At 39.2% G+C, this 20,216-nt stretch overlaps 1 protein-coding gene across 24 annotated transcripts in view; it reads left to right on the top strand.

Moving 5' to 3' along the window:
* LOC129721480 (glucose transporter type 1) overlaps positions 1–20,216 on the top strand; it is a 551,257-nt gene that overhangs the window by 307,091 nt on the left and 223,950 nt on the right. For all 24 annotated transcript variants that reach the window (XR_008727400.1, XR_008727398.1, XR_008727397.1 and 21 more), the window contains one exon: positions 1,969–2,511. Coding sequence is in view for 1 of the 24 variants with exons in the window: in XM_055674111.1 (XP_055530086.1) it covers positions 2,482–2,511 (30 nt within the window). In the remaining 23 variants the exon portion in view is untranslated. The remainder of the gene's footprint in view (positions 1–1,968; positions 2,512–20,216) is intronic.

The raw sequence follows: 20,216 nt of genomic DNA, 5'->3' as shown, positions 1-20,216 counted from the left end.
TGAAAATATTGCAACTAGGGTAGGGAACATATTCTAAGCAGCTTTAGGAACCGCCTGTGTATTCAGACGAAATACTCGAAATGTGTTGGGCGAAATTTGAACAGTAGTATATCAATTTTTTCTTTATCGTTTTCTCTGTCAGGAATTGTTTTCAGATTGGAAAACTAAGTTAGAAATCTTTAACAATAATCAATTGAAGTTACCAATAGAGGGACACTATTCCAATCACCCCGAACCTATTTTAAGCAGTTTTCATCTGTTTTGCAGGCGTTTTTTGCAGCACCCGAAGTGGCTCCTGAATGGCTGCAAGATAGGTCGATTTGTTTTAAATGATGTTTGTTCATAGATTTCTTTGTGATAAACGGTATTTCTTATATTCGTAAGACAGCTAGACAATCAAAGTTTTCGTTTCCATCATTGAAATTGTCGATATTGATCAAAAAGCAAAAGTTCGAGGCCTGTTTTCTGCGACTGATCAAAATAGGCGCTACTGCTTAAGCCATTCCTTACCCTAATTATAAAATCAGCTTCTTCATACTACTGCTATATTTTTTCTTTCCCCCTATAAGAGCAACGGAAATAGAAATGGAAGCCAAATTCCTGCGTGAAAACTATTTCCCCATTTAATAGAACGATATTTCTACTCCGACGTGGTACCGGAAAAAAACAAACGCCACCTGACCTGAACCCGATTGGCGAACAAAATTCAAGCCGCTATTTCCTGTCGACTTCAAAGCCGCCTTTCGTTCTCAACTCGAAATATTTACTCACTTCTGTGCTCGCTGCCATTTCCTATTACGATCAAACCGCGTACCTCTCGTTCGTTCTCTCTGTGTTGTTCGATAGTGGTCGCCTTCGTCGGCACACCATTCAGGAAGTGGCAGCTTCGTTTCGCTAGGTCCAAACCGGGCCGCTTTAAGACGGCAGACGGACACTTTGAATGATGTTCTACGCCAAACACTTCCCGCGAGGCTTCTTTTATCTTCCGGTGTATTTTATTTTTTTCCTCCTTTTTTTGAGCTGTCTTGTATTGTTTTTTTTTTTCTGGTTGCTAGAACTACGTCCGAAAAGTAAGTATTTATGGTGGTTTAGATGGATTTTGCCGTCCTTTCATCCGTTTTTACGCTAAACATCCTGGTAGCAAAGTGCGGTGAAGGGAGTAAAAAACAAATAATTTCCAACCGCACTTTACTTTTCCGTATTTATGGGTTGTCTGCGATGGAAGCAATGTTAAGAAATTGAAAGTTTTTGCCTCGTTCAAGCAGTAGCTGTGAACAAATTACAAAGCGCCTGCATTGAATATTAAGATTAATGGAGGCGCATGGTTACGTTGTAATGCTCCACTTGAAACCTTCCGCTTCATTCGACTATTCCGTATTTTTACCCCAACTTCCCACGATAGCGATGAAATCCATTTGAAGGATAGAGCGGAGAATGATGAAAAATGGAACAATAACCGCGGCGATTGTGCCAGCTAACGGATCTGCGGTCGGTACCAGCAGGGGTTGCAGGGCTGCGCGGTGTGAACAATCAATTTAAGATGAGTGATTGACTGCAAAAATGAAGCAGTCGATGAACGATTGACACTCTGACCGGCAATAATAGACTTTTCTTGGAGATTGCTTTTATCTTTTCATTTTTTTCTTTCTGTAATGTCGATATTTTTCCATCATTTTAAGAAACAAAACGGAGGAAACGAATAGGGTTTATGTTTGTTGAATCGCATTTGTCTTTTGCACAAAAAAACACACGGTAAAATTGAAACAAAATCAAAATGATGGCATAATAAGTGGATGATAGCAGGTCAAATCTATTAAAGTTTATAAAAGCATGATAAATTCAAAACAGAAAAAAAAAGTGTTGAAACTTCTTTCTATTATAGTTGTGAATATTTCAATTGAATCCTTTTTTTCGTATACAAACCAACAACGTTTCTAAACGAGATTTTTTCTTCTCCTTTTTTTCTAGATTCAAACATTCGTGAATGGTGAACGAGTGCCAGCTAACTATTAAATGAACGATCAAAAAGTTCTATCCTCGTAGCGTTCTATATCTATTAGTGACAGTGCAGCAACTATACATAAAAAGAGCGAAATTATCGAAACCAATGAAAAACTCTCCTAACAGTGTATCAGTGCACTAGCCGAAACCGAAAATAGTCGACTTATTCAAAAAAATATGTGCAGCTAGCTAGCGAATCGATATCACATCCGGCGTGCAGTTTTTTTGTGTTTTCGTTATTACCTTCCTACCCCGCGTCTAGTTCTAGTGTGAATTGAAAGGGCAACGGAATTGCAATCATCATCGATAGGTATCGTCACCGTTGACGTTGAGGTCGTTGTCGTCGTCGTTGTCGTCGTCATCCATATCGGTACGGTTCTACGCTACAGTCTGGTCGACGAGAGGTTTAACATCAAAGTCTATCGTCGCCGTTCGGTTTTCGTCAGCAGGTGCAGCGGAACCATTCAATCCTGCCGGTGGATGCTCGAAATGGCTGGATTGTTTATTAAGGTGAGTTTCCCTTTGATACCGGCTTCTGGTCGACGAGAGCCGGAAGTGGTCCGGCCGGAATAAAAGCGTAACCTTTTTCCGTTATTGGTGCTATCAGCGTTATCAGAATTCTCTATGTGCCAACTTAGACTACGGGAGGTCAGTTTGATATGTGTTTTTGTGGTCAGGAGTTCGGTGCGAATTCAGACCGGGAGTTAATTCCGACTAAAACGCTATTTCATCTGAATTGCTCCAATCAAACCATCTTGCAAACAAGCTGAAACGGTTTTTACAGTCATTCAAGTATGAAGCATAAACTTATTAAATATATCATACTCACGGTAAATGAAACCGAATGACAGTAATAGCGAGTCTCATGCTATGTAAAAAATGGTTTCGTGTCAATTCCTGCACTATTCACAGCCCTGCACTATCCCTTCCATCGACACCGGAACCAGACTAGCAAAATTGCACCATTTTTCACGCAACTTGCTGCAGCCATTACTGTCAGTTAGCATTTGTCAATTTTTAATTTTTATAAGGCATAGTTTTGTTTGCTTTTTTTCGCGTGCTTCCCTTATCCTTCCTCTGTTTGTCTGCCTCGTTTGCGATGCTCATCACTATTACCGTCATTGCCGTACTGTCGCGTCAGTTGATGTTGGTTCTTTCTGGCGGTTTTCCCTCTTTTCCTGCATCATCCGCACTGCTGTGCGCACGGTTAGTGTACCGTTTCGAACCTGACCGATTGGTTGCGAATTTGCCCCCGTCGTCGTCGCCACCGCCGCCATCAGGAGCAATCATCTAAACTAGAGACGTTGATAGTCTGTCGATTGCGGTATTTCGTTGTATCAGAAAATGATGAGGATGGTATTATTTTTTTGTGTTTAAATTAAATGTCAATGTCCCCGAGGCAAACTGTCGTGATGAGTTTTTATTTGTTTTTTTTTTTTTTTAACATCGACAGACTCGTTCCTATTGGATCATATTGTGCTTCAATTCAGCAAACGGGTTCATTAGTGTCATTTTGTGTGAGCCTCGGGATGTCGAATTTGGTTTCCATAGTCAGTTTTCAAACGTGCGGTGAACAGCATATATGTTTTTGGAAAAAAATAATCGTGGGAATCAACGCAACAGTTATCCCTGCCTCCAAACCTACAAACGCAAGCTATTTATTTTCAATCATCGGGGAAAAATGATGTTCACGAAAGACACGCACGATATCGAAATCGGTAATTGAGTGATTTCCACGTCTACTCCCCCTAACGCACGCATACACCATCGCATGATAGAGGCGTGCTATGCTTTAGTGACCAGTTTGCTCGTAATTCCAATAATATGAAACGAAATGGCCCAGCCGTGAACTGCTGACGACCGACTGAACAAAATGTCCAACTGTCTTCCTCTTTTTTAGCTTTGATAAAATTGTGTTTGCCCTAAGCTAGAAGAATTAGTGAGGACACGTATCCGTCGTCATTGGAATTTCTGCCAAGAAGGGTGCAATGTTATGTGACCAAAATTGAATAGTCAGTCGGGATTTTTCAAATTTGTCAATTTTAAATTTTTAAATTAAATTGGAGCAGCCCTAAAAATATATGACTTCACAATAACTCTTAAAGATTCAATTATTATAACGAAATCGGTGACAAAAACAAATAAATTTTCAAAATTTAAAGTTTTAAAATTTGAAATTAAAAAAATTTTAAGTTAAAGAGGTTGTGTATGAGACACGACCGCATATTATCGTAGAATTAGGAGTTTCATGTCAATGTATTTCTAGCAATAAATAAACAACTTGATAGTGTGAAGTGGTAAATTTCATAATTTTATTCATCAATTCTCTTCCATCTCTCTCTTTTTTTCAAATTATGTGTAACCCTGAAAAGGGGTGTTGCTTAATTGGTTTAAAGTCATTCGAAAATAATGTTGAAGGTTGCTGAAACACAGTTGTTGGTAAAGTACCTTACTGACTTGACTTTTTCTTACTTTTACGGCGACGGACCAGTTATCGATCCAATGCCGAATCCAGTATATGTCGCCATGGCACTTGGTCTTGGGCTGCTATCCTCCAATCTCCCCTAACACATATTTCGCAGGCATCCTCGTCGAAAGCACACATCCAACGAGTGCGGGGCCTACCCCGAAGTCTACGGCCTCTATCGGAATTTCTGCTAAATATAGTCTTCACTAGTCGTTCTTCTGGCATTCTAGCTACATGCCCAGCCCACTGCAACCTGCCGTATTTTATCCGCTTGACTATATCCGCCGATTTGTACATCTGGTACACTTCATGGCTAACTCACGGCTAACCTCGTTGACATATGTCACTAATGTTCCCAGGTTAATAAATTCGTCGACTACTTCAAAAGTTTTCCTATCTAACACCACCTCAGCATCAACATCCGTCGGACTACCACGCTCTCTCCCAGCCACCATGTATTTCGTTTTGGCAGAGTTAAGATGAGCCCTACTCTCGCAGCTTCCCTCCTAGGAGGTCCTAAGGCCTCTTACGCTGCTCTACGGTTGATACCAATCATGTCGATATCGTCCGCCAAACCTAGAAGCATGTGAGACTTCGTATTGATGGTGCCACTTCTTTGTACGCCAGCCCTCCGTATAACACCCTACAGTGCGATGTTGAACAATAAGTTTGACAGCCCGTCTCCCTGCTTCAAACCATCTAACGTCACGAAGGAGTCCGATATCTTACCGGCTTTCGTGACGCAAGATGTAGAGCCTTGAAGGGTAGCACGTATCAGCCTAATTAATTTTGATGAGAAACCATGTTCGAGCAGAATTCGTCATAACTCATTCCTCTTAACTGTATCGTACGCTGTCCTAAAATCAATGAACAGATGGTGAGCCTGCAAGCTGAGTTCTCGAATTTTATCGAGGTTCTGTCGCAGGGTGAACATTTGGTCCATAGTGGAGCGTCCCCTTCGAAAACCACAAAGGCCTCGGTCTATGGAACAGAATACGGAAGAGAATTTTGTGAACCGTGTTGAGAAGGGTTATACCCCGATAATTACTACAGTCCAGGTGGTGACCTTTCTTGTAGATCGGACATATGAGACCCTCCAACCAGTCCGAGGGTTATTCTTCATGGGACCATACTATCAGCATGATCCGGTGTAAAGAACGATACAGCTGTTCGACTACGCTATTTTCTTCATCATTCAACAACACACTTTCCTTGTTTCCTTCCAACACCTGGCCACCTCCGTTCTATCGGTAATCAGGTTTCCCCACTCCCTATCGTTGCACATGATAGGGGCTGACACGTTTCGGTTCCTGATTCAAATAATCTTCTTGTAGAAGCTTCTCGCATCGTACCTTGAGAAGCAACCTTCCGCTTCTGCAAGAATACGCTCCCAACGCTGTCGTTTCTTCCGGTGATGGAGTCTTTTTTCAGCAGCTGTAGCTTCCCGGTATCTTCCTATGCTCTGACGAATCACAGCCGTGGCTAACATGTAAACTCTGGCGCGGTTCTTTTCATCCGTCGCTCGCTAGCAATTAGCGTCAAACCACCTATTGGATGTAGCTGTCGCAGATGTACCCAAAACTACTCCCGCTGTGGTGCTGATTGTACTGTGGATATGTCTCCACTGTTTTGCCTTTCTCCTAGAAAGGTATAGCAATCACTTGCAAAACCGAAAGTATAAAAGTGCTCCAAAGGGCCGAATGGCATATATCACTCGACTCAGCTCGACGAGCTGAGCATTTTCTGTATGTGTGTGTGTGTGTATGTGCAGAATTTTACTCTCACTCACTTTGCTCAGAGATGGCTGGACCGATTTTCATGAAATTAATTGCAAATGAAAGGTCTTGTTGTCCCATGAGACCCCATTCAATTTTATTGTAATCGGATTTTTAGTTTAGAGGTTATGTATCAAAATGTAAAAATCATGAAACATCATTATCTCAAAAACTACACAACCGATTTGAACAAAATTGGTTTCAAATAAACTACCTAAAATACCCTTAACTTTTGAATTTTATAAAGATTGAACAAGTGGTTCAAAAGTTATAAAAAGAAACGTGTTCTGAAGGCTGTTTAATCTCACTCATGTTTCGCAGAGATGGCTGAACCGAATTTCATAAAATCAGTGTCAAATGGAAGGTCTGATTGCCCCATAAGACCATATTGATTTGTTTTGCAATAGGACTATTACTTTGCCTGTTATGTTTGAAAATGTGAAATCCAGCTATGAAAAGGAACATTTTCCGAGGACTACTTGAACTCACTCACTTTTCTCAGAGATGGCTGACCCGATTTCCACAAAATTAGTGTCACTTATTAAGTCTAGCTGCCTCATAACATCCTGTTGAATTTAACTGTAATCGGAATGTAACTTCGTCTGTTATGTACCGAAATGTGAGAATGACGAAACTTCATCATCTCAGAAACTACACAGCCCATTTGATCAATATTATTATCAGATGAGCGGGCTATTCAAGGGTTAACTGATGAATTATGATTGAACACGGGATTTCAAAGTTTGGCTGCCCTATACGTTCCCATTTCATTCGATTATAATCGAACTTAAGCAACCGTTATGTATAAAATTGTTAACAGAACAACGGAAGTCTGTTATCTCAAAGATTACATGACTTATTTGAACATAACTATTGTCATACGAACGAGTCATCTCTCAAACTTACAAATAAAAAAATTTCATAGCAATTTTATATGTAGCTCAAAAGTTATAGAAAGAAAAGAAATTCAAAGACTATTTAAAACTATACCTGCTTTGATCAATATATGTGGCCTCAACAAAATTTAAATATGGTATCGTACTATTTGAACGTTCCAAATTCATTGATTCTTTGTGTGCGATTCTGCAAATGCACGACGAATCGGCCATAGGATATGATTAAAGTCAAATAACAAATCGTTAGAAATGATTGGTTTTATCGAAATGACGACATCCTCGACTTTTGGCTTCTGTACATCGCCCTAATTCTGAATATATTCATTTATGGTGGTATTCGGTCGTTTTCGGCAGATTTTCTGGCACCAATCTGACACCGGAAATACCCTTATTGGGAGGTATTTAGTTATTTTGGTTGTTATCCAGAAACTAAGAGTGGTCGTCTTTAAATTCATAGTGGTGTCCAGGGTTAATGTTTGGTTTCTATGCATCATCTTGATTACGGAAATATTCATATTGAGTATTATTCGGTCATTTTCGACTGTTTCCAAGAAGTTGCCATTTAGCAATTCAAAATGATGCTTGAGGTCAATTGTTAGCTCATTGCATCATTCTGGTTCCAGAGATACTCATATTGGATGGTATTTGGTTATTTTAGGCTAAATTTAGAAAATCTATAACGAGCGTCTTAGCAGAGTGATTGAGATCAATCAAAGAAATAGTTATCGGTTTCCGTTATACTCTACTAAATTTTTTGACAATAAATATTGAAATTCAGTCCGCAAATATATATATTTTGACTGTGACATACAGTCTTCCTCAGTGCCTTTGTGGACTGGTAAAGAGCAAAGCGTAAATCCTGTTTTTTAAATTTGTAGTAGGTAAAAATGAAAATTTAGCACCCTTAATTGGAGTTAGGTAAGGGATTATGCGGTCGATTGTTTACCGTACCATGTCTGGGGTTTTTGGGAAGCAGATTGAATAGCCATGAGGGGTGATTACCTGCGTCTTTATTGAGAAGCGTGCATGAGTGTTGTTTATAAATTTCTAAACTTTCAGCTACGTCTAATTTCCATAAATTATTAACGGGGCGGAGGAGGTGAATGTTATCCGAAGTTAGTGGATGTTCCTCGTTAAAAATATGTTCAGCCACTTTTGATTTGAAAAGGTGTGGTGGGGCATTTGTTGAAACTTTACTTGGTTTTGTCACTTCTGCGAAATGTTCTTTGAAACGTATCCCTAGGTTATGTTTAGTTTGTCCAATGTAAACCATGTCACAGTGACTGCATGCAATTTTATAAATTCCAGCTTTGTTCAGGGTATCAATAGGGTCTTTGGTAGACCCTAATTTTGTTTTGAGTTGGGTATTTCTACTAGTGTAGACAATATCCATCCCAAATTTTCTAAATTTTGGACGGAGTGAGCGTGTCAAGTTAACGTCATATTCAACGGCTACCCTTTTCAGATCTTCTGTTATTGGGGTGAGTATTGAAAAAGATTTCCGAATTTGAGCACGCTTCTTTTTATCAACAATGGCTTGAATGATACTTTCATTGTAGCCATTAAGTTTAGCAATTTCGAAAATATATTCCAGTTGCTTTTGCTTGGCTACTTCACTTAGAGGTAAAGTTTCCATGCGGTGGATCATATGATGGAAGGATGCCATTTTATGCTGGAAGGGATGGTTTGAAGTGTTAGGTATTACCCGTTTTGTATCCGTGGGTTTCCGATAAATTTCAAATTCCAAGTCCGTAGACTTTCTGACTACAACGACGTCCAAGAAAGGGAGTCTGTTGTTAAGTTCTTTTTCAATTGTGAAGTTTATATTTTTATGGGTATTATTAAGGGATATGAAAAAAGTTTCAAGATCCGCCCTTTTCAAAATACAAAAAATATCATCCACATACCTCCACCATCGAATCGGTAAGATGTTCCTCTTCTCTAATGTACTTTCTATATTTGCCATGAAGAGCTCACATAGAAAGGGAGAAAGAGGATTCTCCATTGGTGCCACTTTAGTCTGTTTGTAAAATTTACCACGAAATGTGAAGTAGTTTTCTTTCATGCAAAGGCGTGAAAGCTTCAACAAACTGTCAACTTTCTTTTTCCAAGTATTATCAACATATTGGGAAAGAAGCCAGTCCTCTAAAAGGTTTAAGGTTTCATTCACTGGAACGCTAGGAAATAAGGCCGTAACGTCAAATGAAACCATCATCTCATCAGATTGGATGTTACCCGAGGATCTTAAATTTTCAACGAAATCTCCGGTGCTCTTTACTGATCGACTTGGAAATTTATGGGGCATGGCTTGAAATTCTTTTACCAGCCGTTTAGCCAATTTTTCTGTGGGAGCCCCTACCGCTGAGATAATCTCTCTCATTTCATTTCCAGGTTTGTGAATTTTGGGGAGACCCTTTATTCTTGGAAGAACTGGATTTGAAACACGAAGATTTTGTAACGCATTACCCAAAACGGGATTGCATTCTTTTATTGTATTTTCTACACGTTTTACCATATCAGCAAGAGGATTAAGTCGCAGTTGCCAATATGGACCTTTATCAATTTTTTGGGTTATTTGTTCATCATAGTCAGACTTGTCCATGATGACGGTTTTGTTTCCCTTATCTGCTTTTAAATAGAAAACAGGTTTTTTACGTAATTCCTCAACTGTCTTTATATCAGACGAATTTTCATGACGTGGCAGTGTCTTAGTAATTTTTGAAAAAAATTGGCGTACTTCACCAGTTTGTTCTGTGGAAAGTTTACAACTGTCCATCCCAGCTTCTATATCGATGATCGATTGTTCAATATTGGGTCGTGAAGGAATTGCGAAGTTTAGGCCCATATTTAGAAGAGCAAAAGCTGGGGTTGTGAAAACTCGTACGAAGACCTATTGACCACAAAGTCGTCAATGAGGTGTACTTTGGCTGTCTTTCTACTACTGTTATTTCGTAGAAGCAGTTGATTCAACTTTTTCAATCCCAATTTTCGTTTTCTTTCCCCTTCGCACTTTTCGGCTACTTTAACTTTAGTTAGAAAATTTTGAAATTCAAAAGGAAATTCTTTGGAAAGTTCGTCAGCTTTGTAAATGTAAAGAACGCTCGGTAATTCGTGACGAATAGTCAGCTTTTTGTAAATACCGAATCATGCAGCAATTTTTGATGAACGATTCGTAAATTTTTACTGAGCTATCTTCTATATTTGACGTTTCAGCGAGAATGAAAAATTACCGAGCACTTGCCAAGCATATAAATTGCTGAACAGATTGCTGATAGCTCAGCTGTTGAGAACTCGTTAAAAAGATTGCTGAGTTCGGTAAAAGAAACTAAGTGTGTGCCAAATTTGGTTCCATTTAGTAGATTAGTTCTCGAGATGTGCAGAAATTTGTGTTTCATTTGTATGGAACCCCTCCCTTCCAAAAAAGAGAGGGGCGTCCAACTATAATGGACATATTTGTTACCCCTCAAAACATCGACATGCCAAATTCGGTTTCATTTGCTTGGTTTGTTCTTAAGTTGTGCAGAAATTTATGTTCCATTTATATAGGACCCCTCCCTTCCAGAAGAGGGAGGGGTCTCAAACTATCATAGGAACCTTTATCGGCACCATGTCGATCGGTTCGGTAGATTTCGAGCCTATATGGATCAGACAGACAGACAGACAGACCGGACTGCATTTTTTTATGTATAGATTACAACATCAATATTTTAGAACCTAACGAGTGACTATCAGTGCGGTAAAATTTCTTACTCAATCGAAAATATACAATGAAAATGAATAGCATACATTATACATTTATACCTTTATTGGATTGAAGCGTTCATGTAAATCTATTTTTACAAATAAAAGTTTTAATGAGAAAGGCTGGGTCTGACGGCTGGGTGGATTAATTTAGGTTTTTTCAGGCTACCTCCAACTTGATCCTTGATCCGCTCATCAACCTTCCGCAGGTACTCTGTAGCCAATTCTCCAGTTGACAGCCGCTGAATGTTCAACTGCATCCTCCTTGTTATCCTGGATTTTAACACGTAGGACTACCGGACGCGAATCTTGGATACCACGAGATAATGATCCGATTCAACGATTGGTCCTCTAAACGACCCCATGTCTGTAACGTCTGAAAAGTGTCGACCATCAATCAGAACATGGTCGATCTGAGAGCAGGCCTCTCCATTTGGGTGCCTCCAGGTGTGCTTACTTATATTCCGGCGTGCAAAATAAGTGCTACAGGTAGCCATACCTCTGGCTGCAGCGATATTGACAAGCCTAAGGCCGTTGTCGTTCGTAGTAGAGTGGAGGCTTTCTCTACCAATCACGGGGCGGAAGATGTTCTCCTGCTCGATCTGCGCATTTGCATCCCCGATGACGATCTTGATGTCGTGTCCTGGACACTCATTATACATTTCTTTCCAGGAAATAGAACTCCTCCTTCTCTTCATCGGATTTATCGATGGTCGGTGCGTACACATTAATCAAGCTATAGTTGAAAAATTTTACTTAATTCTCAACACTCATATACGGTCACTGATCGTCCTCCATCAAATGATACCCCTCTTTTGTTTCCCTATGAGCACGAAACCGACTACCCTTTCCGCTTTAATGCCTCCACTGTAGTAGATGTGGTACTTAAACGAAGTGCCCGCAATAGGATCTACTGCCCGGAATTCGCGTTTTCCCGTATTCGGCTACCCCACCTGTATGGCAGCAACCTCCACATTCACCTTCTGAAGCTCTCTAACCAGGATACCTACATGTGCCGGTTCGAGTAGAAACCCTACATTCCATGTACCGAGTTCCCAATAATCGTTGTCTTTTTTCGATCACCTAGGTCCATGCCGATTAATCCGTTCCGTATCTATATCTGGATTGTTTGTAGTATTTTACCTTACTATAGCTGCGATACCTAGTCCCGCGACGGGGCTGCGGTCTTAGATATAGCTGGCGAGGTACCGCATTTCGTAATTCAGCCGCCCGCTCCGAGTCAGACGCTGTTGTTCGCCGCCCCAAATTTGGCAGGTAAATGTTTTTAGTGGTAAAAAATATGTCCATAATATTTTGACACCCTTCTTTCTTTTGAAAGGGAGAGGTGCCATACAAATGAAGAAAAACCTAAATTAATCCACCTAGCGGTCAGACCCAGCCTTTCTCATTCAACCTTCATTTGGATATTTATATTTACATGAATGTATATTCACTCTTCAGGTTCTAAAATATTGATGTTGTAATCTATACTTATAAAAATGCAAGCCGGTCTGTCTGTCTGATCCATATAAACGTGAAAACGTGAATTGAAAATTTGTATCTCTGGGTTTTCGGTCCCGATAAAGGTTCCTATGATAGTTTGAGAACCCTTCCTCTTCTGGAAAGGAGGGGTCCAATACAAATGAAACATACATTTCTGCACAACTCAAGAACAAACCAAGCAAATGAAACCGAATTTGGCATGTGGATGTTTTAAAGGGTTATAAATATGTCCATAATGGTTCGACGCCCCTCCCTCTAATGGAAGCACATGTTTCTGCACAAATTTCTGCACATACCGCGAACTAATCAACTAAATGGAACCATATTTGGCAGGTAAAAGTTTTTAGTGGTAACAAATATGTTCCATAATCGACCTCAGGCAACATTTTGGATTGTAAGATGGCAACTTCCGGTTTCTGGAAAACAGCGAAAAATGGCCGATTTCCGCCCAATATAATAATATCCGGATAAAGAAAGATACACAGGAGCTAAATTCGACCACAGATACCATTTTGAATTTCAAGATGGCGACTTCCGGTTTCGGAAAAACAGCGGCAAACGACCAAATACCACCCAATATGGGTATTTTCGGAATCGTAATGATGCACTGGAGCCACAAATCGACTTCAGACACCAATATGAATTGTAGGATGGCAACTTCTGGTTTCTGGAAAACAGCCAGAAATGGCCGAATTCCGTCTAACATGAGTATCTCCGGATCTAGAATGATACACAGCAGCTGAAATCGACCAAAGACCCCATTTTGGATTCTAGGTTGGCGACTTCCGGTTCCTGGGAAAGAGCGGAAAATGATCGAATTACACCCAATGTGGGTGTTTCTTCAACCAGAATGACCAAACCAAATACCATCCAATATGAGTATCTCTGGAACCAGAATGATGCAATGAGCTAACAACTGACCTCAGGCACCATTTTGAATCGTTAAATGGCAACTTATAGGAAACAGTCGAAAACGACCAAATAATACTCAACATGGATATTTCCGTAATCGAGATGATGCATAGAAACCAAACATTTACCCTTGACACCATTTTGAATTTAGAGACGACCACTGTTAGTTTCTGGAAAACAACCGAAATAACTAAATACCTCCCAATATGAGTATTTCCGGTGTCAGATTGATGCCAGAAAATTTGCTGAAAATGACCGAATACAACCAATATGAATATATTCAGAATTAGGGCGATGTACAGAAGCCAAAAGTCGAGGATGTTGTCATTTCGATAAAACCAATCATTTCAAACGATTTGTCTTTTGACTTTGATCATATTCTATGGCTGATTCGTCGTGCATTTGCAGACTTTAAACACATCGCAAGGAATCAATGAATTTGGAACGTTCAAATAGTACAAAACCACATTTAAATTATGTGGAGACCACATATATCAATCAAAGCAGGTATAGTTTTAAATGGCCTTTGAATTTCTTTTCTTTCTATAACTTTTGAGCCACATATCAAATTGTTATGAAGTTTGTTGTTTGTAAGTTTGAGAAATGACTCGTTCGTATGACACTAGTTATGTTCTAAAAAGTCATGTAATCTTTGAAATAATAGACATTCGTTGTTTCATAAACAATTTAATACATAACGGTTGCTTAAGTTCAATTATAGGGTAGGGAACATATTTTAAGCAGCTTTAGGAACCGCCTGTGTATTCAGACGAAATACTCGAAATGTGTTGGGTGAAACTCAAACAGTAGTATATCAATCTGTTCTCTATCGTTTTCTCTGTCAAAACTTGTTTTCAAATTGTAAAACTAAGTTAGCAAACTTTAACAATCATCAATCAAAGTTACCAATCGAGGGACACTATTCCAATCACCCCGAACCTATTTTAAGCAGTTTCCATCTGTTTCGCAGGCGTTTTTTTTCAGCACCCGAAGTGGCTCCTGAATGGCTGCAATATTGGTCGATTTGTTTCAATTGCAATTGTTCATAGATTTCTTTGTGATTAACGGTATTACTTATATTCGTAAGGCAGCTAGACAATCAAAGTTTTTGTTTCCATCATTGAAATAGTCGATATTGATCAAAATGCAGGAGTTTGAGGCCTTTTTTCTTCGACTGATTAAAATAGGCACTACTGCTTAAGCCGTTCCTTACCCTAATCAAATGACATGGGAACGTATAGGGCAGCCAAACTTTGAAACCACGTGTTCAATCATAATTCATCAGTTAACCCTTAACTAGCCCGCTCATCTGATAATAATATTGATCAAATCGGTTGTGTAGTTTCTGAGATAATGTAGTTTCGTGATTTTCACATTTTGGTACTTTACAGACGACTGTAACTTCCGATTACAGTAAAATTCAATAGGGTGGTACGAGGCAGCTAGACTTATTAGTTGACACTAATTTTGTAGAAATCGAGTCTGCCATCTCTGAGAAAAGTGAGTGAGTTCAAGTAGTCTTCGAAATATGTTCCTTTTCAAAGCTGGATTTCACATTTTTAAACAGAACAGGCAAAGTAATTGTGTGATTGCAAAACAAATCAATAGGGTGTTATAGGGCAACTAGACCTTCCATTTGACACTGATTTTATGAAAATCGGTTCAGGCATCTCTGAGAAACATGAGTGAGATTAAGTAGTCTTCAAAACACGTTTCTTGTCATAACTTTTGAACCACAAGTTCTATCTTTATGAAATTCAAAAATTAAGGGTATTTTAGGTAGCCCGTTTATTTGAAATCAATTTTGTCGGTTGTGTTGTTTTCGAGATAATGATGTTTCATGATTTTTACATTTTGATACATAACCTCTAAACTAAAAATCTGATTACAATGAAATTTAATAGGGTCTTATGGGACAACGCCACCTTTCATTTGCAATAAATTTCATGAAAATCGGTCCAGCCATCTCTGAGAAAAGTGAGTGGAGATAAAAATCTGCACATACACACACACACACACACACACACACACACACATATTCACACACACATACAGAAAATGCTCAGCTCGTCGAGCTGAGTCGAGTGATATATGCCATTCGGCCCTTTGAAGCACTTTTATACTTTCGGTTTTGCAAGTGATTGCTATACCTTTCTAGGAGAAAGGCAAAAATAGATAAGGCTTTCCTAACCTCAGTTTAATTTGAATTTATTTGCATTTGGCATTGTAGCTTTAAAAATAACACTGGTCGCCACAGGTTTTGCCTTAGAGTTCAAACTGAAAAACATGAAAAATCATAGATTTTCAATCATTCTTGGGAGTTTTGGTGTCAGGAAAACGTCATTCAAATCTCTGAGACCGTTACGCACTTCCGTCTTGGCTGGAAGCATCAAAAATCACACGCGTTCAGCGCAGTGCGTTGAGTGTATGGTGACGGCGTACACAAATTACGTAACGCAAGAAGGGAGGGAAGGAGGGTGATTCTGCGTTACTTATTGTTACCTATGTTACCTATGGGGTCTAAAACCCGCATTTTTAGCGTTACGTAATTAGTGTACGATGACTAACGAGGGTAAAAACTGCATAATTTTGTCGATTAAGATTTCTCATTCGCACTTTATTATTTGTTGAAACGAATTTGCCAAAAAACTTCGAATTTTCCAAAAAAAAATGCATTTTGATAATTTCTACTGGATTTATACCTACAGGCTGTAGGCTACAGCACAATACATCCCAGGATTGCCATATACGATCCAATAAATGTATTTCCACTCTTTGCGTTCCAAGAATAGCGATATTGTATTTCATGTAAATGATTTTCATAATGATAAAAGTACCGCGTCCCTGCGCGTCCACATCGGTAGGAAGGTATAGAACGGTCGTGCATGATGCTTCGGTTCTGCCTTAAAGTCAGGAAATCCCTTTTTAAGAACAGACCAATGTCGTTAGTCGACCTGTTAAGCAAAAAGCAGGAGGGTTGTGTGCAAAGCCACGACCGCAAGGATGAAGTAGAATACTTTTTCAAGAAAGATAACCCGGCTGTCAGTCATTTTTTCTAGTCAATAAACGTTGACTAATCAGATCAATCGAATTTTGCGCTTCAACAAGGATTGACTATTTTCAATAATATAGTAAGTTACTTGTTATGGTTGGGGCTTGACAATTTTTAAATTTTGAGATGAAATTTATTCATCAGGTTTATTTCACCCTGGAAAGGACAATTTGTTGTTCAATTTAGTATCGGATAAGATGCCGATTACATCTTTGCGTTATCACTGACAGTGCGAACAAAGTATTCGTTGTGATGAAGTAAACAGTGAAATGCTGATTTAACACTAAAACTAGACGGCTCACGTGTTGTCAGAATAAGTCAACTTTTCATTGAATGCATTCACTAGTGCCCACTATCGCACAGATACTGCATTTCACTAAAGTGCCTCACTGCATCAGCCGCTATCGATGCTGAGATCCGCTGCAACTAGTGTGCTATGCATTGCTACGCCACAGCTGTGGCCATTTTCCGCCATCGCTGGTATCCACTGCACTGCTAGTGCTGCTGCTAAGGGAGAGATGCTAAACTTATCGATTGTTATCGATATTAGTAAGAAATCATCGATAACTATCGATAGCCATATCAACCGATATTTCCCATCCTTTCTCTTATACTGACAAAGAGCACATTTTAAATTGCAAGGTCTATGTTTCTGTCGACTGTGCTTGGGAAGCAATCATGTTAACGACCAACCAGATCAATCGAATTTTGCGCTCCAACAAGGATTGGCCATTTTCAATAATATAGTAAGTTGCTTGTTATTGGGGCTTGTTTTTAAATTTTGATTATGCGAAAAATTGATTTTTATGCAGATAATGAAAGTTTCGGCTGTCGTGTTCATGACTGAACGAAAAGATAATTCAGTACGTTAAAGTAAAATTATAATGTTTACAAATTAAAAAATGTGAATTAACTCATTAGAAAATTTTAACTCAAGTTTTTATTTCATTCTGAAAAGGACAATTTGTTGTTCATTTTAGTATCTGTTCAAAGCAGAATCGGGGTTTTCGGCTTTGCTGTCGTTAAGCACCACACAGGATTTAAATTAAACTAACTACTGAGGAGATCAACGTTTATTGAAGCTCCGAACCGTTTCGCGTTTCGATGGGAAAGAGACCGTCTCTTTATTTCTAACAACTATGTACCCCACGTTGTGACAAATTTAATTATTTTTATAGCGCGAGAGCTAACTTTGCAGTGCTATAATTGCATTGACCACTGACAGCCTCTTTATATTGAAGCAACGTTTCTTATTAGAAACTGTCAGTATCGGATAAGATGCCGATCACATCTTTGCGTTATCACTGACAGTGTGAATTAACTATTCCTTGTGATAAAATAAACAGTGAAAAGCTGATTTAATACTCAAAATTAGACGGCTCACGTGTTGTCAAAATTAGTCAACTTTTCATTGAATGCATTTACTAGTGCCCACTATCGCACAGAGACTGCATTTCACTAAAGTGCCTCACTGCATCAGCCGCTATCGATGCTGAGATCCGCAGCAACTAGTTCGCTATCCATAGCCATGCCACAGTTGTAGCCGCTATACGCTGCCATTGGTATCCACTGTCCCTGCATTAGCTGGCCCAGTTGCTATCGTTTCTGGAATCCGCTGCAACTAGTGCGCTATCCATTGCTACGCCACAGCTGTGGCCGCTTTTCGCCATCGCTGGTATCCACTGCACTGTTAGTGCTGTTACTAAGGGAGGACGATTGCTGTTGTCGCTGTCTAGAACTATAATGAGCGGCTTCGGCTGAAACAGGCTCTTATATAGGCCAAATAGCATGTTTTGAATTGCAAGGTATATGATTCTGTCGACCGTGCTTGGGAAGCAATCATATAACGACCAATCAGGTCGAATTTTTCGTTTTACAAGGCTTGACTATTTTCAATAGTACAATAGTGTGAATAATAAAATTACAATTATCTTCTTTTGGGAAGAATCTTAGAAGATTTTCCAATCTATTGCTGCAAGCACGAAGGAAATCCATCGAATATTAACCGATTTATTAGCATTTGAAATTGGACATATTTTTCACTTTTTTCGGTTTTAGATTTTCATTTCACATCCCTATGTAGCCGAACTTCCTGAGAGAAGTATTCTACTTCAAAAGCCAGATCTCCGGGTGAACGAATATCTAGAGACTTCGCGTCGATACCTTCCATGAGGTCGCGTTTTCTACAGATTGGTTATAACCGTATTATAATTTTCGGTATAAATAGGGTCACTTCACGAAGAAACGATAGGAGTGGCGAGGCGTTAACGTGGACTCAACTCTAGTAGCTTTCGTAAAATCGTGTAGTCAGCTGAAATAAATCAATGGGGGATACGTTTCGGTAGTTGCATATTGACTTCATAAACAGATGTCCGAATGTCTCGTCGATACCTTCCATGAGTTCGTGTTTTCTACAGATAGATTATCAACGCGATACAGTTTTCGGTATAACCTCATCGAGGAAACAATAGAAGTGTCGAGACGTTAACATGGATAGAGCTTTCGTAGCTCTCGTAGCATTGTGTAGTCGGCTGAGATACATCAATGGGAGGTTCTCTTCGGTAGTTGCATGATGATTTGATGGGGGAATGTTCGAATATTTTAGTCTGTCTTAATTTAGTCGCAGGTCCGGTATCCTCGCGTGCCCTTTTTTTTCGGTGGTATATCAAACAGAACGGTTATTATGAACTTGTAGGCGCGATATTTGTTATTATGAACCCGGTACTCGAACTCAGCGCATTGTTTATCAAAACGAAACCTGCTGCAAACCCTATCCTCTTCCAACATCCCAGTGATTTCTCGTGGAAGTGCAGAGGTGTTCTTGGCTTTCAATAAAGCGAGTACCACGTCAACATATATTCCTATACACACTCCTTTGACCTGCATTCGGATGCGGCCGGCGCTGGTATTGCCTAACATAAAGCTAAGATCACCAGTTTTTACATATTGAGGATGAATGTTAGTCCCAAGCATCATCCATTGGTTCTCTGTGTAATTACAGCTGATCTGGCAATAACGGAGTAGCAACCGCGGGCGATCAATCATGCTCATGCTCATGATTTTCATAATGATAAAAGTATAATGTATGAAATTTGATGTAATATTTTTGAAATGAGTTGTGCTTAAAAGGTAGTAAGTGAAATAAATGATACCCAACTTTGAACAATTTAATTCTAAGCAACGCCAAGAACATTTAACATAAATAAAAATAATGGTGTGGCCACATATTTAATTCTAAGCAGTTGATTGTTGAACATTCTTTGGGTTACGTTTCTTTCCAAATTTTTTGAACCAAATAATAAATTAATATGAAATAAATTACTTGTTAGAGACCCGTTCGTATGACACCTGTTCTGTTCAAATCAATCCCCCACAACTTGACAGATTCTCTTAGTTAACTCCAAACGGTCATTCGTCCCTGTTAGTTTCGCGTACCCACTTGCAAATCGTAGGTGTCGCTACTGTATGCATCACTGGTATCGTCCGGTTCGTCCGGCGGAACAACTTTTTTGCAAAAGAAAATAGATTTTCGCATGGTAAACCAGACGTGGACGTCAAAAGTACACCTCGCTCAACATTTGAATTGGACGTAATATCGATTATAATGAGATGTTTTAATAGAGAAATTAATAAATTTAAAGGAATATAAATTCTTAAAAGAGAGAACGAGAGAGAAAGAGGGGAAAGAGAGAAATTATGATCATTGCTTGTTTTTACCTACTCCGGTATATGTAGTGTACTTGTTATAAATGTCGGTAATCACAATTCTACATACAGAATAACGCTGCGATGGTTATACTTTTGACATTGGGTCAGAGATACCAAATTAAATTCGTGTGCCCATTTCTATAAAGTTTCAGATATTCACA

Source organism: Wyeomyia smithii, chromosome 2 (assembly GCF_029784165.1).
Source record: "Wyeomyia smithii strain HCP4-BCI-WySm-NY-G18 chromosome 2, ASM2978416v1, whole genome shotgun sequence".
In the NCBI taxonomy this organism is placed as follows: Eukaryota; Metazoa; Arthropoda; class Insecta; order Diptera; family Culicidae; genus Wyeomyia; species Wyeomyia smithii.
This window is presented reverse-complemented; position numbering and strand designations above follow the sequence as displayed.